Below are 25,770 nucleotides of genomic sequence, written 5' to 3'. Positions count from 1 at the left end.
CCCGCATCGGTCTCTCTGCTCAGCAGGGAGCCTGCTTCCTCCTCTCTCTCTCTGCCTGCCTCTCTGCCTACTTGTGATCTCTGTCTGTCAAATAAATAAATAAAATCTTTAAAAAATAAATAAATAAATAAAATCTTTAAAAAAAAGAAAAAAGAAATTACTAGAACCAACCAGTGACTTTAGCAAGTTTGTAAATATAAGATCAACATATAAAAAGTAATTGTATTTCTTTTGTTTTAAAGATTATTTATGAGAGAGAGAGAAAGAGACTGGGGGAAGGGGTAGAGGGAGATGAAGACAGAGAAGGAGACTCCAGGCTGAGTGCAGAGCTCTGTATTGGGCCTGATCCCAAGACCCTGAGGTCATGACCTGAAATCAAGTCAGTTGCTCAACTGACTGAGCCACCCAGGCACCCTTAAAAGTAATTGTATTTCCATATATTAGCAGTAAACAATCAGAGATTGAAAAAAAAAATCTTATTTATAAGAACACGACACATTCGAAATACTTAAAGATAGATTCAGGCATACCTCAGGATATTGTAGGTTGGGTTCTAAACCACCACAATAAAGCAAATATCACAATAAAGCAAGTCAAATGCTTTTTTTTTTTGTATCCCAGTGCATATAAAAGTCAGGTTTACACTATACTGTAGTCTATTAAATGTGTGATAACATTATATCTAAAAAAGCAAGATACATAAGTTAAAAACACTGTATGACTGAACAAGGCTAACCATCATCTGAGCACTCAGAGTCATAATCACTGATTACAGATCACCATAACAAATATAATAATAATGAAAAAGTTTGAAATATTGAAGAAATACCAAAATGTGACATAGAGACAAGAAGTGAGCAAATACTGTTGGAAAAATGGCACCAACAGACTTGCTCCACATAGGGTGGCCACAAATCTCCAATTGTAAAAACACAGTATCTGCAAAGCGCAATAAAGAGAATCATACAAAAACAAGTATGTCTGTGTGACAAAAGATGTACAAGATCTATATTACAAAATATTGTTGAGAGACATTACATATGATTTAAATACATGTGAAGATATAACTTGTTCATAAGACTTATCAATGAAAAACAACTTTCATGAAGAGACTCCATTTGCTGAGATGTCAATTCAAAATCCCAGAAGTTTTTTTTTTTGTAGATATTGACAAGCTGATTCTAAAGTTTCTATGGAAAGTCAAAATATCTAGAATAGCCAAAACAACTTTGAAAAAGAAAAACAAAATTGAAAATAATTTCAAGCCACAGGAATAAAGATAGTATGGGATTAGCATCAAGAAAGATAACTAGCTTAACGTACAGAATACGGAGTCTAGCAATAGACCCAAACATCTATGAATAATCAGTTTTTGATCCAGGTGCAAAGACACCTGACCAGAGAGCAAAAACACCTGACCAGAGAAAAGAGAGCCTTTTGATAAAGGATGCTGGAATAATTGGAAATTAGTTTCACAGATACTCATTTCACACACACACATACACACACACACACACACACACAAAAGTAGAAGGGGGCTCTCTGAACTTAACAACAAGCCCAAAGCAAAGTTTTCTTACCTCCGATGACTCTTTCCTCATAATGGTCCCTCCAGTTCCACCTTTTAACTATGTGAGTGGTGACTGAGGTGTGTTGTTGGGAAAATATGTAATGAATGATGTGCTGAGTGTAAGCAATTTTAATAACCTATTATGCTAGTGTTTTAAGACTTAGTGTTTTAAGACTTCAATTCTTAAATGGACTAATGGCATATTATTGTTAAATGTTTAATTAAAAGGGGAGAGAAGGCCCTCATTTGCAATATCTGACTGAATACTCCCATGAAGTGAATTTCAAGCCACCATGTGACTGAAAGTAATGTTGGGAAAATATATGCCTACTATTCCCACCACACAAATAGGATAGAGGTAAATAACCCCAAGAGCACAGGTAGTGTAAGGACCTATTTAGCCAGAGGCTTCCATCCAGGTTAAATAACCTTGTTGTTTAACCCTTAAACTGTCCCTGCCCCCCTTCCCCCAAGGGACTTACTCAAAAACAAGTCCTGGAAACCGGCCCCAGGTAACAAAGCCCAAAAACAAGGGTGGGTCAGGCCAGATGGAGATACCCAATCAGTGGGGGGGATGCATACTGTCTCCCTAGTTACCAAGGAGTATGGGCCCCGCCCTTTGGGCACCTTTTGGGCGCCAATTCTGACCAAGGTGATAGGCTGGTTCAAATGTCTACTATAGGGTAAATTGTAATTCAATTGGTCACTTATGAGTGACCTAGCATGACTGATGAGGGAGCACGGGGCTGGCTGAAGACAAAGCAAAAGCTGGCGCCTTGCACCCCCCTCTCCATCCGCTCCCCCTCTGTCCTATGTGTAGCACCCCTCAGGCAGCCCTGACTGCCATGAACAATAAGCAAATAGTTAACTTGCAGAGCTCACAGTCCTGCTAGACAGGAGTCTCCCTTGGCTTACAAATGTTCTAAATCTCACTAACAAAGACGATTGATAGCAGGATTGTGACAACCCACCAAAAAGTCTCCTAACTATCTTAATGTTCATGGCTGGTTTAAAGACAACACTGATCCAGCTGCAAAGGCAAGGCCTCCGGTAGGCCTGGGACATCCTGGCACCTTGTAGGCCCTCTTTAGCATATGAAAACTCCACTGACACCTCCCTTCCCCTCACCTTCCCCCAACAGCAGGGTACATAACCTGCCATCCCTCACAACCCGTGGCAGCAGCTCTTCCTGCCCACGGGTCCTGTCCCCGTGCTTTAATAAACCATCATTTTGGACCAAAGATGGCTCAAGAATTCTTTCTTGGTCATCGGCTCCAGACCTCAGCCCACCGAACCTCACCTAGGTTCTAGAACTTCATCATGACTGTGCAGCTTTCTCTATGTGTTACAATTTCATTGGCCACCTGTGTGTGGCCAGGCCCAACCACATGGCCTTTGCTCTATAAAAGTTAGTCTGGAAAGAAGGGAGGGGGTTTTCTCTCTGTAAAGGGCGGCCCCAACTGGAGTGTTTGACGGTTGGTTTGATTCCCGATGCTTGGCATGAAATAAAGCTTTGCTTGACTTTTGCTTTGTATCAGTCTCGCTCCTTTAATCACAGACCCACTATTGGGGTACCCATTTTGGGGGGCCCAACAGTAATTAGAAAGTTACAGACTCTACCATCAAACACCTTCGTGATTTTTTAAAAGATTTTATTTATTTATTTGACAGACAAAGATCACAAGTAGGCAGAGAGGCAGGCAGAGAGAGAGCGTGGGAAGCAGGCTCTCCACTGAGCAAGGAGCTGGATGCATGGCTCCATTCCAGGACACTAAGATCATGACCTGAGCCACCCAAGCATCCCAAACACCTTTATTTTTAATATAACTTATTCAATTGTAAGTTGACATAAGTTTTTTAAAAGATTTTATTTATTTGAGACAGAATGCACAAGCATGGGGGAGGGGCAAAGGCTGAGGGAGAAACAGACTCTTGGCTGAGCAGGGAGTCCAAGCTGGGGCTCCATCCCAGAACCCTGAGAGTTTGACCTGAGCTGAAGGCAGCTGCTTAAGCAACTGAGCCACTCCCGCCCCATGACAAAATTTAAATTTCAATAATAGCAGTATTTAAGGATTGGCTAGCCAAATTCTGAATTTTTAAAAATTTGAGAGAGAAAGAAAGTGAGACAGCATAAGCTGGGGAGAGGAGCAGAGGGAGAGGAAGAAGCAGGCTCTCCACTGAGCAGGGAGCCCCACGCTGGGTTCCATCAGAGGATCCTAGGAGGAGGATCCCCCCCCAAGGCCGACAACCAACCCACTCAACCGCCCAGGAACCCCCAAATTCTGAATTTTTAAGTCTGCTGCTAGGAGCTTATAGGAGCCGGCTCCAGCACATCACCAGCCTGGGACAGTTCCTCTCCTTTCCTTTCCTTTCCCTTTTCCTTCCTTGTCTTTTCTTTTCTTTTCCTTTTTTAAGATTTTATTTATTTGACACAGAGAGAGAGACACAAGGAGGCGGAGAGGCAGGCAGAGAGAGAAGGGGAAGCAGGCTCCCCGCCGAGCAGAGAGCTCCATGTGGGGCTGGATCCCAGGACCCTGAGATCAAGACCTGAGCCAAAGGCAGAGGCTTAACCCACTGAGCCACCCAGGCGCCCCTCTTTTTTTTTTTTTTTTTCTTAAATCTAAGATTTTATTTATTTGAGGAAGAGAGCGAGTGAGCACAAGAGAGCACAAGCAGGCCAGAGGGCACCTTGAGCAGGGAACCCCAGGGGCAGGGCTGGATGCCAGGCCCCTCCCGACCTCCACGGCAGTAAGACTCTTAAAGGACTGAGTCACCCAGGGGCCCCTGGGGCAGTTTCCTGAGGGACGTACGAGGTGACTTTTGGTAACTTCAGGTGACTTCTAACTTCGTGACTCCCACTTAAGAGAACACCCTTTTGTGCACCTTTAGTATTCTCCACAAACAGATGAAGAAACAGAGGCCAGGCGTGGAGAGGAGTTTGAGCTCAGGCCTGTCTCCAAGGCTACAGATGAACACGTCCTTCAAGAGTTCTTAAGAGTTCTTTCTTTTTGAAAAAAGCAAGACTTAGAACTTTTAGCTCTGCTCGGGGCTTTAAGGGGGCGGGAGACCCGGGGCAGCGGAAGAGGCTGAAAAGGAGCATTTTACGCGTATAAATGCACTCAGTAGTTGGAAGGCTCTCTATAAATCAATACCAGTCTGATCCCAGGGAACGTCTGTGGCCTACAAGGACCTCACCGCTACGGTTCCGCGTGTGCGCTCCCAGCCGCCGAGGGCCCTTCTGTCTTCCGCCCGACGGACTTCCCCGTAACACGCCCAGAGATCCCAGCGCCCGGCGGGAGGGGTGGGACCGGGCTTGGGGACGAAGGCCGACTGGAGCTGCCGGGCTGTGGGCTGATCCTCCTGCCCTCCCCGCTTCCGGGGCCTCGCTCCCCTTGCCCTCCAGCCGGGTGGTTTAACAGTAGTCTGCCCGGACCTGGCGAGGGCCAAAGTTTGACGACACCAAAGGCCACCGCCCCGCCCGCCTCAAGCCGCGCCCCCTTGGTCACGTGTTCCCTCGGAGAATGGGCAGAGCCGGTGAGCGCGAGACTGCCAGGCCGTTTGTGTCGGAACCCTGCGCCCTCTCCGAGCGATGCTGCGGAGCTGCGTCTCCCTACTGCGGACGCCGGGAGTCCTCTGCGTCCCGCTGGGAGGCGCGTCCCCGCTGGCGAGGGACTCGTGGCCTCTCGTGAGTCCGGGGGCGGGGCGTCGGGAGCGGGCGGCCGCGCCAGGACAGCCTGTGTCTGGGGGGAGCGGGTGAGGACGGCCGCGCTGACCTGTTGATCCGCTCACCGCGGGGTAAAAGCTAATGTCAGTTCCAGACGTTGTTGTTAGCGGGGTCGCTTTCAGCCCTGAGAGCCAAAGGCGGAGAGGGACAGGAAGGGGACACCGGCGTGAGGCAGCCTCCGGGATGTTGGACTCCGGTCTGCAGGTCGGGGAGGATGGCTACGGCTGAGACCGGTAAAGAAGCGGTCGTGGGGGCGCCTGGGTGGCTCAGTGGGTTAAAGCCTCTGTATTCGGCTCAGATCATGATCTTAGGGTCATGGGATGGAGCCCCGCGTCAGGGTCTTTGCTCAGTGGGGAGCCTGTTTCCCCCACCCCACCCCCCTGCCTGCCTCCTTGTGATCTCTGTCAAATAAATAAATAATCTTTAAAAAAAAAAAAAAAAAGGCGGTCTGGTTTGGGCAAGGTCAGACAGGGGCCGGTAGTGACGGTGGGGTCTGACCTAGGCAGTACTGCTCCTGACCATTACAGTCTGTGCTCGCCAGAAGAGCGGTGTCCCTTCGAGAGTTCATCCTGATCATCTCTGCCCAGCGGATAATTGTCCCATAAGCCACTTTCTCAACTTCAAAGGCTGTTGTAAGAGGAAAATGAGGCAACGCTTAATGCACTGCCTGTACTAAATAATGCTTGTTCTTACTTCCCTATGTTTCGCTTCACTGAAGTATTATTACTATTTTTTAAAGATTTTATTTATTCATCTGACAGACAGGGAGAGATCACAAGTAGGCAGAGAGGCAGGCAGAGGGAGAGGGGGAAGCAGGCTCCCTGCTGAGCAGAGAGCCTGATGCAGGGCTCAATCCCAGGGTGCCAGTGAAAGACCCGCGGATCCCCTTACCCAAGAATCCAACACTGCCACTGGATGCAGTAACGACGGGGGGGGGGGGGTCTTTCACCAGGACCATGACCTGAGCCAAAGGCAGAGGCCCAACCCACTGAGCCACCCAGGCACCCCAGTATTCAATTATTACTAATCGAACCCCAACAACATGTAAGACATTGGTCTTCATGATACAAAGATCAGTAAGAAAACCGTTTCTCTCAAGGAGCTCACAGTCTAGTTTGGGAGAAAAGGGTGAATGGCTGTATGTTACAATGAAGTACTAAGAGAACATGGAACAGTTCTGTACTGAGCAAGAACTGCAAGCTGTCACACTTTTCTTTTAAAGAATAATGTGTGCAGACTGGTTATTAATCCTATACCGTCTTTCACCTGGGAAAGAAAATAGCCTGTGCTGCGCTTACCTCAAAGATAAATTTATTACTTTAATTACATGTTGGTGCCTTGTAATCTGTGTTGAGAATATTTAACAATAGTATTTAGAGGCTTTGTAAGTCTTTTTTTTTTTCCTGTTAAGTAATTTAATCTTAAAAAGAAGTCATAACTTCAGTTAACAAGTCCCCCTTAAAAAACATATAACCAAAGACGTTTCCCCTACAGAGAGCTACAAAAGGTAATGATTATCCCTAACATTTATCCCTCACGTACACAGTCTGTGCTGGGAATTTGCCTGTGCCTTTACATCAAGTATCTCTTGAGTCCTACCCTGTTGAACTGAAACTTTTTTTTTTTATTTCTCACAACATCACAGTGTTCATCTGAGGTCCTACACTTTACATGCCTCTAAAATTAACAGATTACTCCTCCTCTTCCCCCTCCTAACAACACACAGAGACTAACAAAAATCTTTCTTTCCACCCCATCTGCAAAGCTGCAATTCTGGAATCATCCAAGGCGCTCCTACTTCTTTTTCCCCATGATCAGTCTCTCTCCACATCCTTTGGTCCCAGTATCTTAAAAGTCTCTTAGTCTTTTTTTCCCCTTCATTTCTCTCTACCTAGTTTGGCTTCCAACCATATCTCATTTAGATCTTTGCAACAGTTTTAACAGCTTTCCCTGCCATTTTTCTCACCTAGCAATTCATCTTTTACACCAGAGTGGTTTCTAAAACCTAAGTTCATGTTATTGCTTTGCTTAAAGCTCCCCATAGTGGAAAAAAGTACTTTATCATTCAAATACCACCTTCGTGGTGTTTTAAAGACTACGTTTCTTTAATGAACTTCATCCTAAGAAATAACGTTTGTGAGATCGTCAAATATGACATGTTGTTTATGTCCTTTGATAATAGGCATTCTAAAAATACATTTGTTGTAGTCCTTGTGCTACCTAAAATCAGCTTTCATTTTGAGGTTTGGAAACATTGACCTAGCTGATGAAATCTAAGCCCTGTGTTAAGGCCACAGAGGCTCGGTGGTGAGTGTTCCCCTTCTGCTTTGCCATCCACATCTGGCTGCACATCTGGCTGCTCTTCTCATTGCACCTTACATCCTGAGGACTGAAATCCTGGCAGTTCCCCAAGGTGTCAAACAGTTGTGTCATCTCTCTGTGCCTTTGCTTGGTATAGCTCTCCCATTCTGTCCTTAGTGCACTTCTACTTTAGAAACCACTCCATCAGTCCTCATCCCTGTCACTCCTGGGTCTATATGTACTCCTGTTACAGTATTTTCCACACCTGAAGCTGCCACCACTTGAGGGCAGGGCCCAAGTCCTCTTTTCCCTCTCTGCCTCCACCAGTTCCCAGCACCAAAGCAGGCATATTAGCAGATTTTAAAAAGTTCACTGCATGTAGTTGAATCCCACCCTTCAAAGTTAAAATCCGGTAGGGCAGCCCACAGCCAAGGGGTCGTTCTAGTTCCTAAAAGTCTTCAATTATCTCTCATCCTGGTACATAAAAAGACAGTAGAACTGATCCATCCTAGAGTTGCCTGTTTAAGATTTTATTTATTTATTTGACAGACAGTGAGAGAGCACAGATAGGCAGGGTAAGTGGGAGAGGGAGAAGCAGTCTCTGCACCCAGCAGGGAACTGGATGTGGGGGCTTGGTCAGGACCTAAGCCAAAAGGCAGATATCTAAGGACTGAGCCACCCTAGCTCTGGTAGAGTCGCCTGTTGAGACCTGTAGATGAGCCAGATCCTACAGTCTTTTCTACCTCTCAGCTGACATGTATTGCTCAGTGCATATTTATCTGTGACTGCTTAGATCAGTTTATTTCCAGAATTCATGTTCTTTAAAAGCCATGTGATTGAGACTGGATTCTAAGGAAATAATCCAAAGCAGAGAAAAAGCTATATTCAAAAATTTCCAGTGACCATTCTTACTTAAAGCTGCAAAAGATTAGAAATGCTTTAAATGCCTAACTTAAATGGTTAAGTAAATTATAGTACATGGGTCTAAAGGACTATTTTTCTGATGTTGAAAATGGTGATAATTGAGATTAAGGACGTGAAAAAGTGGGTACTACATAATTTTAAGTGGTGAGGCAGAAAGGAAAAATAAATTTCTTACTGAAATTATGAGTATATCAAGAAAGGTTACATTTGGGGCGCCTGGGTGGCTCAGTGGGTTAAAGCTTCTGCCTTCAGCTCAGGTGATGATCCCAGGGTGGTGAGATTGAGCCTCACAACTGGCTCTCTGCTCAGTAGGGAGCCTGCTTCCTCCTCTCTCCCTCTCTCTCTGCCTGCCTCTCTGCCTACTTGTAATCTCTGTCAAATAAATAAATAAAATCTTTCAAAAAAAAAAAAAGTTCCATTGAAGGGCACCTGCGTGACTCAGTTGGTTAAACATCCAACTCTTAATTTCTGCTCAGGTCAGGATCTCAGGATCCTGAGATTGAGCCCTGTGTGAGACTCCATGCTCAGTTCAGTGGATAGTCAGCTTGAGATTCTTCTCCTTTCCTCCCTATCTGCTCCTCCCCCACCTTCAAGCACCCCTGCTCTCTCATAAATAAATAAATACAAGAAAGATCACATTTAAGAAAAGTTGGTAGAAAGACATAAACATTTATTATTGTCTTTTTTTTTAAGATTTTGATAGTGAGAGACACAAAACAAAAGGGGGGGGGCGATGTTGGAGAGGGAGAAGTAGGCTTTCTTCAGAGCAGGATGCCCAATCCCAAGACTCAGGGACTATGACCCCAGCCGAAAGCAGATGCCCCAACATCTATCATTGTCTTGAGATGGAGAAATAATGGTGGATTTTAAAAATTGTTTTATTTTGGGGGCTCCTGGGTGGCTGCCTTTGGCTCAGGTCATGATCCTTAGGTCCTGGGATCAAGCCCCCACATTGGACTCTCTGCTTGATGAGCAGCTTGCTTCTCCTACAGCTTGTGCTCTCCCATACAGGGGCTCGTTCGCTCTCTAAAACTGCTTTATTTTTGAGAGAGAATGTGCATGTCCATGAGCATGAGTGGGGGGAAGGGCAGAGGGAGAACCAGGCTCCCTGGAGCCTGATTCAGGTCCAATCCTGGGATCCTGGGATCATGAGGAGCCAAGGGCAGACACTTAACTGACCGAGCCACCCGTGCACCTATAAATTGCTCGCTCTTTTCTTTACCAGATTTTCTGAACTAGGTTCTAAAGATATGAGCAAATTCAAAGCCATAGGAAAAAAACAGGTACAGATCCTGGCTAGGGGTGGAGTTGTCTTAACCCTACTCATGTTACCCTCATGAAATTGTTACTTCCTTTTCCTCAGCCAAGGAGTTTTTAATTCTGTAGGGTTTTTGAGACAGGCTGCCTGTATTCTCAACCATAGGGCCAGGTTCAGAGCCAGCTAGATAAGAGCCAGTGGAGGTGTCATGTATCAAGTGTCAGTGGAAGGCTAGTTTGCTTGTTCTTCCATCATGGCTCAGCCTTACTGTTTTGGTTTCAGGTGTGGTCCAAGTGTTATAGATACATTGAATCTAAACTGAAAAGGGTGACTGGAAGTGGAATGCCATAGACTTGATAGCTTCTGTGATCTTAAACATTCCAAGATTTCTGCTGAAGCCAAAAAAAAAAAAAAAAACCCCAAAATAAAAAGTTTTCCTTTCCAGTGCCTATGGCCATTTGCTTTGTCCTGCTCCTTAATAAGTCACCTTTTCTCCCCCTCTAGGGCCTGGGACCTCTGCACCATTCCACTTGCTGCCTTTGCACAGGAGTGGTAGCGTGGCCCAGTGCTGCAGAGAAATAGCATGGGTGGAAGCCATGGTTACTCTGACAGCAAGCACCTGTCTGCCCAACCTCCGCCCCCTCTTTTTGTTCTGTTTCTTGGTAATTGCCTCTGTCACTCACTGTGTTGCATAGGTCAGAAACCTGGAGCTCGTATTGTCTTTTTACTCTTCCCTTACTCATTATCTTCTTAATGCAGTCATAATTTTTCACTTGGGTAAGTTATCTCCCAAAGCCTTGACACAGGAGTCCCCAGATCCAGTCTTGGTCCCTCCCATTATCTTTCATATGATGGCCAGATGAGTTCTTGTTATTTCCCTGTGAAAATCCCTCTGGGAACAACTATGGTTCCAGACCAGTTCAGGCCAACTAGCATAGTATGGAAGTTTCTCACAGCCATGCCCTTGTCTGTATTTCTGCAGCCATCTGCTCTTCCCCTTGCACTGAAACAAAGCCAAACTTCTTTAGGCCTTAGTTTCATCATCCGTAAAATGGGGATGATAAATTAGTTCCTACTTCATGAGTATTTGGTAAGTGTGGTGGTTCTGAGGCCCCATAAAACTGTGTTATACCTCCTTGCTTTTGCGTATAGTTTCCCCTTGCCTACAGTACCCTTTCTAGCTAGCTAATTTCTGCTGTCTAATTGATGTGGTGAACAAAGGTAGAAGAAAAATTATTAAGTTTCCTTACTATACCCCATTAACAAGTTCTTCAAACAGGCGGAGTGAACATTTCTTCTAGGAACTCATTTGCCTTTATGTTAATACTTTGCTAAGAACAAAAGGCAATCTTAATCTAAGCCCAACCCCCAGGATCCTGTAAGGTCTCCTTAAACACAAAAATTCCCTTGGAAACTTCCATTATCTCTACTCCCCACCCTAAGGTACATGTTAGCAATCATCCTCTAAGCTTACTGCCCACTGATCTACACCTGAAGGGTCTCAGGACTCGGGTTTTATTTGACAGTAATAAATGACCCCTTCCCAACAACAGTCAGCCCCCTCATGGTCCTGGAAACTTTGCTTCCAAAATTCCTTACAATTTATGGTATATCCCTAACCCCTCCCTAACCCCAACTTGAAGGCTTATAATCAGTCACCATCACAATCCCAGTGCAGCTCTTTCTACCCATGGGTCCCGTCCTCGTGCTTTAATAAAACCACCTTTTTGCACCAGAGACAGCTCAAGAATTCTTTCTTGACCATTGACTTCGAAGCCTAACATCTTCCCTACATCAAAATCAAGATTTAGGTCAAAAAATTCCTTCCTGAACCACCACCACTGCCCCCCTCCTGCCCTCCACAACAACATCTGAGCTAAATACCTCTCCCTGTGCTCTGGGTCCTGCGTACCCCATTAATAACTCTTTTACATTCATCTGTTTACTTCCAGTTCCTGGTTTACCTTGTGCTTAAGGTGTTTTGTTTTGTTTAAAAAGAAAGGGAATCCAGGGGCGCCTGGGTGGCTCAGTGGGTTAAGCTGCTACCTTCGGCTCAGGTCATGATCTCAGGGTCCTGGGATCGAGTCCCACATCGGGCTCTCTGCTCAGCGGGGAGCCTGCTTCCTCCTCTCTCTCTGCCTGCCTCTCTGCCTAACTTGTGATCTCTCTCTCTGTCAAATAAATAAATAAATAAATCTTTAAAAAAAAAAAAAAGAAAGGGAATCCACAGACCTGAGCTAAATGCTGCGCTGTTCCAAGCTAGTTGGGTGACACTGAGCAAATCTCAATCTCTCCTTTCAAGGAGGTTGGTCTGGCTGATTTTTAAAATTTGCTTCTACTCTGAAATGACCACCTTCTGGAAAGAGGAGAGGCAGAAGCAGCAAGATAGTCTCAGGAAAAAAGAAAAATATGTTACAAGATAGGGTTCCCTTCCCATTCTTTTTCTCTTCTCTTTCTTCTAGAGGTCATATTCATCAGAGGTTGCTCACAGGGACCATTCTCTCCCCAACCCCAGCTGGAGCAAGGACATGAGACTCATTTTTGACCAGTTCATGAAGAAGAGTGAAGATGGCTCTTGGAAACGTTTGCCTTCATATAAATTTATATCTTCTAAAAGGCTTGAAGAGGTCAAAATCTTTTTTCCTGGTAGGAACAACCACTCTCTCATAAAGAATATTTAAATGTTAAATACAAAACAGGAAATACTGAGGCACTGGCTACTGATGTGGAAATGTTGGGGTCTAGAGCCACAGCCAGGAAACAATTCTTGAGGTGTCTTTGGTGCAAAGTGGTGGTTTTATTAAAGCACTGGGACAGGCCTGTGGGTGGAAGGAGCTGTGGCTGCTGTTGGCTCTTGCTCCTTGCTGCTCCGGGCTAATGAGGAGCAAGTGATTTTATACCTTCTGGTTGGGAGAAGTAAAGATAGGGGAAGTTCCAAATGGACTTTCATAAAGAGGAATGTTAACAATCTGGTTATAAGATTTAATTTTACCTACATTCCTCTGCCTTTGTTCCCCATATCATTAACATTTTGCATTAAAGTGTAATTGATAATTGATGAACTACTATTGCTAATAGTATTTTTTTTTTTAAGATTATTTGACAGAGATTACAAATAGGCAGAGAGGCAGGCAGAAAGAGAGAGGGGGAAGCAGGCTCCCCGCTGAGTAGAGAGCACAATGTGGAGCTTGATCCCAGGACCCTAAGATCATGACCTGAGCAGAAGGCAGAGGCTTAACCCACTGAGCCACCCAGGTGCCCCATAACAGTATCCTTAACCATAGGTTACATTGGGGTTAACTCTTTGGATTGTGCTTTCTATGGGTTTTGGCTAATGTATGATGCCTGGTATCTATCAGAGTACCATACAGAATGTTTCCATTGTCCTCAAAACCCCCCTCTGTTCACCCTCCCCACCATCCCTCTGAACTGTGGGCAATGACTGATCCTTTGACTGTGTCCATAGTTTTGCCTTATCCAGAATGCCATATAATTAGGATCATATAGTATGTGGTTTCTTCAAATTGTTTTCTTTCCCTTAATAATCATTTATTCAGGTGCATTTATTTTTTCTATAGCACTTAACCACTGTTTGACAGACTGTTTTTGTCTCATACCAGGGTGTGAGCTCCAGGAGGGCAGGGATTTGTTTTTTCAAGATTGATTTATTTGAGAGAGAGTGTGCACATGTGGGGAGAGGGGCAGCGGGAAAGGGAGTCCTAAGTGGACTCTCTGCTGTCTCAGAGCTCTACAGGGGCTCGGTGTCATGGTCTCGGGACCCTGAGATCACAACCTATTGTGCCACCCAGTTGCCCTGAGGACAGAGATTTTGGTTTTATTCTCTCTGGGATCTCCAGTACTTAGAACAGTACCAACTACCTAGTAAGTGCCTTACAAATATTTGTGGGAAGAAAGGAAAGAGAAAACAAACCCAGAAGACCTGTTGAAGGTGCTCTACCTAAAAGGTAAAATTATTTACCTAAAATCTCTGCCCTCATTGAGCTAACACCATAGAGGGAGAGACAGACCATTAAAGAAAGAAAATACAGAGTATATCAAATGGTGATGAGTGCTATACAAAAAATAAATATGCACCTTAATTTTTAAAAAAAGAGTTTTTTAAACTGACCTAACAATGTTATGGTAGTTCTTTGTATACTACATAGGATTCAACAGTTCTGTACGTTACTCAGTGCTCATCACTATAAGGGTAGCTGCCCTCTGTTACTGCACATTGCCATCACAGCAGTATTGACTGCAGTCCCTATTCAGTTCTTATCATCTCCCAAAGAGAACTTTTTAGTTCCTAAAATGTGGTGCCAGATCTCTGGTATAGGAATTGGGAGGCCCATTGCTTTATTTAAAAAAAAAAATTTTCTTTTTTTTTTTTTAATGAAGTTGAACAGGTTTACCTCAGGTGTACATGGAAGATACCTAGGGAAACGTGAGTAATTCCCCGGGTGGCCTTAGTCACCAGTTTAAATACCATCTTCGGCTCAGTACTGAAGCAGGGCATGGGAGAAGGGGAGAAGTTGTGGGAAGTAACCAGCAAAAAGCACAGTAAACAGGATAAGGTTGGTTAGGCAGAATTAACTTGGTGCTTTCTCCATAGATAAGATTCTCTTCAATGTAGAGCCCTCTTCTATTTGGAAAGGGCATGGGGCAGGGTGGGGGGGCACCATTACAAATGGAGATTTCCTTTAGAAATGTAAATTTTCCACTCAAAAGGTTAACTTCTCTGTTTTTGGAGGTTCCCCTGTGTCTGCTGTTCCTCAGAATAAGCTTGAGGCCAAAGAGCCATACTTTGGGTTGGCGCGTTCTGCTATCCTTCATTCCCCTCTTTGAAGCTTCCCAAGAAGTTTCATGTCTTTGAACCACTCTGTTAGTCCTGAGAATATGTTAGTTCAGTTAAACAGTTGTGTCTCATTTCAGGAGGTGGTATTGCAGGGGGCGTTCTGCATAACGTGTACAATCAATCACCTATTTAATAAGAGGCATTTTTTTATGGAAATAAAACTAAATCAAAGGTTAATCGTTGGAACAAACTATAAACTCTGTTTTTGAGTCCAGAGGATAGTTAAGAAGATTTTTAGATACTGGGCTCAAAAGCATCTCAGATGGGAGTGAGGGCCCAGCCAAAAAAACAAAATTCAGCTGAGCAGATTTGAAGATCTAATTGGGTTTATTAAACGATTCATGAATCGGGCAGCACCCCATTTGGTAAGCGGAGAGGGGCTCCCAGGAGTTACACAGAATAGAAGGTTTTTATAAGAAGGAGGGTGGGGCAAGGAGTTAATAGCAGAAGAAAAGGATTGCCTGCAAGCTTACTATCACCTGGAGGAAAGGGTACTGGGTCTTATCATGCAGATGACCTCATTTGCTTTTGGGGGTGGAGAGGGCCTAGGTAACATTACCTCATTGGTGATGACAGGATGATGCCTGACTCAGTTAAAACCTTTCTGGGGGAGGCTGACACTGCAGGTAGATTAGATATTAAACCCCAGTTTCAGAACAGTCTGGGTGACTCAGCTGGTTAAGCGTCTGCCTTCCAGTCAGGTTATGATCCCTGGATTCTGGGATCAGGCCCTGCATCAGCCTCCCTACTCAACAGGGAGCCTGCTGCTCACTCTCCCTCTCCTGTTCCTCCCTGCTTGTGTGCACTTGCTCTCTGTCAAATAAATAAAAGTCTTAAAAAATAAATAAGCAAATGTTAGTTTGGTGACTTGGCCTAAGTGATGCTGATGTGGGAAACAAAGGCAAAAGGAAAAAGTAAGGCTAAGATTGTGACTTGTTCTACATACAGATTAATCTTAATTTGGCTATTTCTGGAAATGAGGGTGCTTATAGAGAGAAAAATTTATGTTTCAGTAACCCACCTTTGCAGATGTTACTGACAATTACAGTTGTTATAGACAATTACAGTTCTCATTGTCTTTGAATGTTTGCCGTTTTCCTAAGCTAGAAAACATGAGGTAAATTTTAGAGAAATTTCCACAATAGCTCATGTATAGACAGTTCCATGTTTGTCGGAGGTTCCTGGTGTCAAAGCAACCCCAGACGTCTCTTGAATGAAATTGCTATGATCATCACCTTGCCCTTAAAGTCCTGGTAGGAAGGATTCTTGGTATTCCCCAGCTTTCCCATAGCATTCTAGACTGTAAAATGGGTGCTGACCTGTGGACTGAGATACCAAACCTCTCCTTGCCCTGAAGAACCCACCATTTTTTTTTTTTTTTAAGATTTTATTTATTTGACAGAGATCACAAGTAGGCAGAGAGACAGGCTGGCAGGGGAGGCAGGCTTCCTGCCAAGCAGAAAGCCTGATGTAGTGTTCGATCCTGGGATCTCGGGGTCATGACTCGAGCCCAAGGCAGAGGCTTTAACCCACTGAGCCACCTGTTAGGTCCCCCAATAATGGGTCAGTGATTAAAGGAGCGAGACTGATAGAAAGCGAAGGTCAAGCAAAGCTTTATTTCGCACCAGGCATCAAGAATCAGAATGACCGGCCAGGGCCACGCCTTTTACAGAGAGAGCGACCTTTCTCTGTTTCACAGAATGGCTTTTAAGGGCAAAGGCCATGTGGTTGGGCCTGGCCATGCACAGGTGGCCAATGAGATTGTAATACACACAGGAAACTTCACAGTCATGTTAGGTCACACATAAGTGACCAATTGAATTACAATTTACCTTATAGTAGACATTTGACCTAGCCTATCACCCTCGTTAGAATTGGCATCCAAAAGGTGCCCAAAGGGCGGGGCCCATACTCCTTGGTAGCTAGGAGACAGTATGCACCCCCACTGATCAATGTCTCCACCTGGACTGACTCACCCTTGCTCCTGGGCTTTGTTACCTGGGGCTGGTTTCTGGGACTTGTTTTTAATAAGTCAGTCCCCTGGGGGGAAGGGAAGCAGGGACAGTTTAAGGGTTACACAAGAGTATTATTTAACCTTAATGGAAGCCTCTGGCTAAATATAAGTAGGTCCTTACACCACCCAGGCACCCCAACCCACTATTTTTAACCCATGGAAAAACATTAGAAAAGTTTTTACAAGGCGAAATTGTCCAGTTCTATTAAAGTTGTAAGTGGAGGACACTGACAGAAGACAGTAGAAATAGAAATTTATCATGGTCTAAGTGACATTCCACGCGTGTAGTGTTTACAGCCAACTTCTCTAGGAAACGGTCCCAGTTGAACTTAATTTGTTAATGGGTACTGGTTTCAGCCAGTTCCAGAGATCACTAGACTAGAGATGTGGAGAACATCACGTTAAACCAATGAGAAGAATCCTCACACGGGAGTCTAAAGATTGGCAGCTATGCTAGCAACTTAGGTGGTTGTCCTGTGCCCCCAAAAGACAACTTTGTATAAAGACAGGAATAAAGGGAAGGCTTCAAGTTTCTGGGTCTACCATTCTGTCCAGGGTCCTACCAGCCAAAAGGCAGGCTTTCTCCTCCCCATAGAGCAGCCCCAGGATAGAGGATTGCAGCCAGAGCAATGACCTGAAAGTGTTCCAATACGACCATAGTTGTTGAAAAGCCCCTGAAATAATAGTAAAGGAAGAAAGGAGAAAGTGAGTCTGAGAAGCTCAGACTTCAGATGAAATGACTGAGATGGATCCCGGGACCCCGAGATCATGACCTGAGCCGAAGGCAGCGGCTTAACCCACTGAGCCACCCAGGCGCCCCCAGAAAGAATTCTTGATGTCTTTGGTGCAGAAAGGTGGTTTTATTAAAGCACGGGGACAGGACCCATAGGTAGAAAGAGCTGCACTGGGATTGTGATGGGTCACTGATAATATGCCTTCAAGTTGGGAGGGGTTAGGGATATACCATAAGTTGTAAGGAATTTTGGAAGCAAAGTCTAGGACCTTGAGGGGGCTGACTGTTGTTGGGAAGAGGTCATTTATTACTGTCAAAACCTCTGAATCATGAGACCCTTCAGATGTAGATCAGTGGGCAGTGTGCTTATGGATAAAGTTCTAGAAATAGGTGAGGTTCAGTGGGCTGAGGTCCAGAGCCGATGACCAAGAAGGAATTCTTGAGACATCTTTGGTGCAAAATGGTGGTTTATTAAAGCACGGGGACAGGACCCGTGGGCAGAAGGAGCTGCTGCCCTGGGTTCTGAGAGATGGCAGGTTAAGTACCTTGCGGTTGGGGAAAGGGAGGTTTCAATGGAGCTTTCATATGCTAAAGAGGACCTATGAGGTGCCAGGATATGGAGGCCTTGCGGCTTGATCAATGTTTTCTTTTGGCAAGCCATTCACTTTTCTGTTATCAAGCATCTTTGTTAGTGAGATTTGGGTATAGAAGAAATTTAACTTTATTTAGGGCTGAGGAACTGAGTTACTTGCCTCTGGAAATTGTACTGTTGATAAGGTAACTTCTTTGTAGATCTCTATACGACATTTGTAAACCCAGGAAGACTCCTGTCTTACAGGATTGTGATTTCTGCAAGTTAACTCTTTGTTTCTCGCTTATGGCAGTCAGGGGTGCCTGAGGAATGTCACACACATTACCGAGGGGAGCGGGTGGAGAGGGGGTGCAGGGTGCCAGCTTTTTCTTTGTCCTCAGCCAGCCTCCTGCTCCCTCATCACTTAGAGGATGATTGCTAACATGTATCTTGGGGTGGGGAGTAGAGATAATGAAAGTTTCCAAGGGAATTTTTTTTAAGAATTTACTTATTTGAGATCACAAGTAGGCAGAGAGAGGGGAAGGGAAGCAGGCTCACTGCCGAGCAGAGAGCCCCATGGGGGTGCTCGATCCCAGGACCCCAGGACCACGACCTGAGCCGAAGGCAGAGGCTTTAACCCACTGAGCCACCCAGGCGCCCCTTCTAAGGGAATTTTTATGTGTTAAAGTAGACTTACAGGATCTTGGGGGTGGGCTAAGATTGCCCTTAGCAAAGTATTAACATAAAGGCAGCTGAGTTCTTAGAGGAAATGTCACTCTGTCTGTTTCAAGGACTTACAGGCAGTAGGAAATTTTAATGTTTTCTTTTGCCTTTGTTTCCCACATCAGGAGCTACTTCACAAAGTAATGGTCTCTCCTCCTGGGTGAAGAAGAGTTCTGCCCCTTTGCTTCTGGTAAAGGGTTTGATAGGGTTTTTGTTTGTTTGTTTGTCTTTTTTTTTTTTGTTAGCTAACCATCTAGGGAGGAGCTTACTCTTTAACTTTGGGTGTATCTCCTATATTTTGGTGGTTGGTTTTTCTACTGTCCTACATAGAGTTTTAGCATTACCTGCAGGGAGTATGTTAGAAGGTAGAGGATGATCAGTAAACTATTCCCAAGCTAAGACGGCACTTTGAGACCAGAAGACAAAGCAGGCCACTTGATAGTTTACATAGAGTTTTATTGAGGGTAACTTACTGACAGGGATTCTGGTGGAAAACAGTCCACAGCAGCTGCATAGTTAGTTATTCACGAAATCCAGACCTTAGTCCACAGGTTATGTAGAGTGGGGAGGACACAGAAGGGCATTGTACTGAGATCAAAAGGTTTACACACACCTCCAAAGGCTTTCATGCCCAATTAGATCTTGGGGTACCCCCTGTGCGTCATCTCTGATTCATGGGAGGCCAAAATAAACCTCCCTCTTCCCCCACCAGTTGTGGCCTTACCAGGCATTTCTAAGGTATATACATTAATCTCCTAGTGGCCCAGAACAAGTGAGGTTTCTGAGCAAATGTGAACAAGATGGACGTCCAAAGATGGGGTGAGTATTGTCAGCACAACACTCTGAGGGAACAGTTTCAAAAATGTCCAACTGACATTTCTTTTATAGCCGGAGGGAGTGGGGTCTTTTGGGTCTATGACCTGCTGACTTACAACCTAAAAACCAAAATGGTTTTACTTGGGTCAACTTCCCTCCTGAGCTTCCATTCCCTCCTTCCTTCAATTATATAAAGGTCAGGTTGATGATTAGCCTAGCATCAATCACAGGTGGGTTCCTGGCCTAGGCAAGACCTTATTGCTGGTCTATGCAGTCCTTATTGCTTAAGGGGCAGTTTTGGTTCCCTAGACAGGATACTTTGCTTGGAGGGCTTTTTGCCTGCCTTAAGAGATGAGCTGGAAAGAAAACTTAAGGTCAAAATGGAGGTAGTTGAAAGCCCGCTTTGAGCAGTCTCATTCATTTTCCTTGTGTGCAGTTTGACAATCTCTGGTGATGTCATCAGGTGTGAACCCTCTGAATAGCCCAGCTGCAACAAGCAAGAACGTCATCCACGCATGGCTGGATTGATTGATTCTAGGAAATTTCTGTCTGGTTGTCCAGTTTCAGTTTGCAGGACCTCAAGAAAAGCAGTTTTGTTCTTAGTGATTCCAAGTCAGAAAGAAGGCTGGAAGAAAATTGGAAATGTTTGTTTGGAGAGTCTTAATCAGATAAATATTTGAGAAAACCAGAAGAATTTAGGATCCAGGTCACTTTGCAGATAACAACTTCAAAGACAGTGACAGCACTGGCATCTGATATCCACAGAGGTGTGCTATTGAAACATACTTTTCTCTTCTGCAGTCATCCCATTTGTATCAGAGATGCTCGCAATAAGACTAACTTAACTTGTTTGCAAAATAAATCTGGTCTCATTAAACATGGCCTGATTATTTACATAGCTACTGAATATGCCCAAATTCCAAGATCCCCCAAAGACGACCACCAGAGTCCAGAGTCAAAGCCAAACAGCAAGGGTCATTTATTACAAATTCGAAACCAGACCTCCGCGCACTCCTTGCTGGTGACGCTAAGAGGTCCCAAGCTCGGGGTCACAACACCTTTTATATACACTATTTTTGGGGAGGCAGGGACTTAGCATACATCATAGTTTCTTGTAACAGATCGCCACATACCACGGGAAAATCAAAAAGCAACTCCATGACTGGCGCGCTACAGAGCGGGAAAAGGCTGGGAACAGATTATTGGTTAGGTCAAAGGGCTGTCGTTCTTCAAACTGCTTGGTTGGCACCGCTAGGGTATGTGTCACCTCAGGATTGGCCAGGGTCTCCCTGTCAAGACGCGGGGCGCCAGATTGTTATTAACTCTTGCACCCAGAGCTGAGTGGGGGGTCCGGGAGCAGTCATTCTGTCATGTCCAATTCTGGGTGCGGGTTTCTCTGGCGCCAGATGGCTGTTACTTCTCGACCCAGAGCGCGGTGGGGGGGTCCGGGAGCGGCCACTCTGCCAGGTTCAGTTCTGGGCGGGGGATGTGTGGTTACAGAGTGTCCATAGAAAGTCGGCTGGTATTTTTCCATCTCCTCATGGGTTAGCAAGCAAAGGTACAGAAGCAGAAATAGCGGTTAGGTGTATAATGGTCATAATTTTATTCCCTAAGCATCTCACTACCACAAGAATAGTTATTGGCCACCTGGGTTTTTTGGATTTGCCTTTTTTTTTTTTAAGATTTGATTTATTTCCGTGAGAGAGAGTGTGAGTGAGCACAAGCAGGGGAAGCAGCAGAGGGAGAGAGAGAAGCAGGCTTCCTCCTGAGGAAGGAGCTTGATGCGGGCTCAATTCCAGGACCCTGGGATCATGACGGGATCATGACATGGACCAGATGCTTAACCAGCTGAGCCACTTAGGCGCTCCTTTGCTTTTCTACGGAATCTCTGATTCGACGTCTATTTTATTACTATTTTATTTGCCAGAGAGCGAGCCAGAGCACACACAAGCAGGGGGAGCAGCAGGCAGAGGGGAAAGCAGGCTCCCTTGTGGGACTTAATCCCAGGGTCCCAAGATCATGACCTGAGCCAAAGGCAGATGCTTAATGAACTAAGCCACCCAGGCATCCCTTAGATTGTACTTTTTTAATATATATATAAGATTTTACTTACTTATTTGAGAGAGGTCATGAGAGGGGAGAAGGTCAGAGGGAGAAGCAGACTTCTCGAGGATCGGGGAGCCTGATAGGGTCTCCATCTGGGGACTCTGGGATCATACATGACCCGAGCCCAAGGCAGTGGCTTAACTAATAACTGAGCCACCCAGGTGCCTCCTCAGATTGTACTTGGAAAAGCCACTCAAGGCCAGAAGCCAAGCCAAGGACTCACTGCCCTTGCCTGCAATACATATGAATTTGAATGGATTCCTCTCTTCTCAGAGCCCCCAAAGTATTCTGAACTTCTCAGGCTTCCAGGAGGGGGCAATCTTTATTCATTGTGATGTCGGAAACCCAGTAAGCAAGATACCAGGCAGTGTTCTGAAGGGCTTTTATTGGCTCTATAAAGTCAGCCTTAGTTCTTGAGGCTGTTTGGTCATGTCTGTGTCTGTTATAAGGAACAGATTATCTGCAAATAAATACATAATACCATAAAAATAAGAATACTTAAGCATTTCCAAATTCTAATGAGATCAGGTAAGGAGGACGATAAATGTTTCAGTTCTGTCTATCTTCATCAATTCATTTAGTCCCTTGTAATTGATTCTTGTTTTGCTTGATCCTGGTGATGAGGGAACTGAAGCCTGGCTGAGGACACACCAAAAGGCTGACACCTTGCAACCTCCCCCACCCCCAACCCCACTCCTTGGTGAGACATATGTGACATTCTTCAGGACTCTCCCAACTATCTAACAGCTTGCTAAAAAGGGCAAAACGACCTTGGCAATGGCCTGGCCTCTGGTATCCCGTATCTTATAGGTCCTCTTTAGCATATGAAAGTTCTGTTGAGACCCTTTCCCTTACTTCCCCCACCCTCATGGTACAGAACCTGCCACTCTTCACAACCTGGGGCAGCATCTCTTTCTGCCCACTGGTCCTGTCCCTGTGCTTTAAAAAACCACCATTTTGCACCAAAGATGTCTCCATTTTTTCCTGGTCATCGGCTCTGGACCTCACCCCACCAAACCTCACCTACATTCTAAAACTTCATCATAGGCAGTTTTGTGAGTTGAGTTTTCCATTAAAGTTAAGGAAATTCTTACCCAGTTCAGTGGTAAGATCTTAAAGTTTATCAGAAATCTATGCATATCAGAGTCCTGTCCTTGAATCTCAGAAGACCGAGCACTTGAAAAAATCATAAGTAAAACTGTAAATGACAGCCTTTAAAATGGCCATGGTTTTAAAGATCTGATGAGAGTTCATTCTAATGCAAATGACAAGGAAATGTGGTTATTTCTGTGGCAGAGATTTTTAAGATAACCAGAATTATGACTGATAACATTATACCAGAACAGAGCAGATCACTAGGAATTTAATCACATGATTTAAATAGTTAAGTATCTCTCCTTTAGAAGATGTTCCAGGGAACATGCTGGGAAATCCCAGAATTAGTCTGAGTTTAGAAAGACCTACTTAGACTTTTTTGGGGGAAGTTTGTCAAATATCAAATGTTTTAGAACACCTTATTAAGCAGGTCACTGCGAAGCAGCACTCTTTGAACCAAAGAGATGGTTAAAAGATGTCAGAGGCAGGGCATCTGGGTGGCTCAGTGGGTTAAAGCCTCTGTCTTCTGCTCAGGTCATGATCCCAGAATCATGATCCCAGTCTTCTGGGATCAAGCCCCACATTGGGCTCTCTGCTCGGCAGGGAGCCTGCTTCCCTCTCTCTCTCTCTGCCTGCCTCTCTGCCTACTTGTGATCTCTGTCAAATAAATAAATAAAATCTTTAAAAAAAAAAAAAAAAAGGATGTCAGAGGCAAACCAGAAGAATACTTAGTTGTTAAAACACCAAAAACTTAATCTCTGTGACTAGAGTAGACTTGGGTTCTCAGGTAAAGACCTGCAAAAGACAACATGGAGCATAGGAAATGATGCTGGTCTAAGATACAAAATCTGTGCTTTCTAGGCAGATTGTTTAAAAGGTAAAAAACAAAAGAAAACAAACAAAAAAACCCTTCCACAGTCTCTTACCAAGAGCAGACCAAAAGTCTTTTAAGAAAACTCTGTCCTAATGAGGAAAAGTGGTGAAATTACAACTTTGTACAGCCATTCAGATAAAACTTAGTTTAAAAACTCTTAAAATAGGGGCACCTGGCTGGCTCAGTTGATGGACCATGCGACTCTTGATCTTGGGGGTGTGAGTTAGAACCCCATGTTGGGTATAGAGATTGCTTAAAAATTAAATCTTTAAAAAAAAAAAAAAACCCTCATAATAATTTCATTCAGTTCTGGCCACTTTGACCACAAAAGGCAAGAGTGTTTCTCCCTCTCCCCTCCAACTTTATCTACTTAGTTTGTCCTTTCTTCTCTTTTCATTCTGAAACAACTAGTTACTTTACTTGAGGACAGATTTACCTTTTTTTCCTTAACAAAAATACATCTCCACACCTCAAACATTTTCTTACTAAAAATACATTCTGCTTGCTTTGCATAGAGTTGTTTCCCTTATTACTTCTAGTACGTTTAATACCATATATTAGAATTCTTAACCCACAGACAACTTAATTTCTAGTGAAAATGAAGAAGTAAGCAGTTAAGAACTGTGTCATGCCAGCATTGTGGAGATTATAAAAATGTATTCACAAATTTGCCAATTTCTAGAAGCATACACTTCCTCATAGTACAGTTTTTCAGTGTGGCACAGGACATAATTACTAACAGACCCCCGTATGTTTATTTTTTCTGTAATAAGAAGCCACAGCAGGTAAACTTAGCCTGGGTGGCTCAGTGGGTTAAGCCTCTGCCTTTCGCTCAGGTCATGATCTCAGGGTGCTGGGATTGAGTCCTGCATCAGGCACTCTGCTTGGCAGGGAGCCTGGTTCCTCCTCTCTCTGCCTGCCTCTCTGCCTACTTGTGATCTCTCTCTGTCAAATAAATAGAATCTTTAAAAAAAAAAAAAAGTTTAAGCAAAAAAAACCACTTAGGCTTAATAATATAACAATGTTTCAGTATTTATCTTATTTGGAAATGATCTAGATATTTAATGACTACCCATAACAGCAAAATTCTAAGAATGTAAGTTACCAAAGAGATTTAAGAAACCATTTTTAGGTAGACTTAAAGCCTAATTATTGTTGTTCATTTATAAATGTTTAGCTTACATCCATTTAATTCATTTGTTCTTAGCAATGTTTACATTATTCATAAAAATTTCATCATCTTAAGTTATTTTTCTTGCTAACAAATTTGTATAACAAATAACAGGAGCTCATTTGACTAGCAAACGAGGTAGAAAAAGTTGCATGTCTGCATTTAGTGCTGACAATTCTGAGAACGCCTATCTGTTTTCCTGGGTTAGTGGTGGTGGTTTTAGTAAACCAACAGTACTTATGATGAGGGAGCAGGAGGCTGGCTGAGGACAGAGCAAAAGCTGGCACCTTGCACCCCCTCTTCACCCGCTCCCCTCCATAATATGTGTAGCATTCCTCAGGCACCCCTGACTGCCATAAAATGATAAATAGTTAACTTGCAGGGATCGCAATCCTGCAGAACAGGAATCTCCCTTGCTCTATAGATGTCCTAGAGACCTAAACAGGGAGGTTACCTTATCAATAGCACAAATTTCCAGAGGCAAATAACTCTCAGTTCCTGAAGCCCTAATGTCTCCCTCCCCACCATAAACTGGAGGAGACTGAGGTAGAAGGGAATGTAAATGATAGCAGGATCATAATACCCCACCAAGAATCTTCCAACTATCTTGATGTTAGTGCCTGACCTAAAAACGACATTGATCAGGCCATAAGGGCAAGGCCTCCCCCCAGCACCTTGTAGGCCCTCCCTAACATGTGAAAACTCTGTTGAAACCTCCCATCCCTTCCCCTCACCTTCCCCCTACCACAAGGTATATAACATGCCTACCCTCACAACCCGGGGCAGCAGCTCTTCCTGCCCACGGGTCCTGTCCCCGTGCTTTAATAAACCACCATTTTGCACCAAAGATGTCTCAAGAATTCTTTCTTGGTCATTGGCTCCAGACCTCAGCCCACCGAACCTCACCTAGGTTCTAGAACTTCATCACTTATATTTACAAAAGATTACCCAAGTCATGTGAATTTGAAAAACATTTGGCTTAGTCTCTTTTTTCTGAGTTTGAGGAATGCTTAATTTACATAATAAGCACTTTTA

The 25,770-nt window shown here is 44.3% G+C and overlaps 1 protein-coding gene across 2 annotated transcripts in view; it reads left to right on the top strand.

Annotated features, from left to right (window-relative positions):
- The first annotated feature begins 5,075 nt into the window (after window positions 1-5,075).
- The window catches only part of THEM4 (thioesterase superfamily member 4), a 53,227-nt gene continuing 32,532 nt past the window's right edge, over window positions 5,076-25,770 (top strand). Inside the window, exons 1-2 of one of the 2 annotated variants that reach the window (XM_059376178.1) lie at window positions 5,076-5,255; window positions 12,240-12,423. In XM_059376178.1, the coding sequence (XP_059232161.1) occupies window positions 5,160-5,255; window positions 12,240-12,423 (280 nt within the window). In that variant the 5' untranslated portion in view covers window positions 5,076-5,159. The remainder of the gene's footprint in view (window positions 5,256-12,239; window positions 12,424-25,770) is intronic. The other variant, XM_059376177.1, reaches the window with a different exon arrangement.

This window comes from Mustela nigripes, chromosome 14, assembly GCF_022355385.1.
Source record: "Mustela nigripes isolate SB6536 chromosome 14, MUSNIG.SB6536, whole genome shotgun sequence".
Classification (NCBI taxonomy): Eukaryota; Metazoa; Chordata; class Mammalia; order Carnivora; family Mustelidae; genus Mustela; species Mustela nigripes.
The sequence above is the reverse complement of the archived record's forward strand: the minus strand, read 5'-3'. Positions and strand labels throughout refer to the sequence as shown.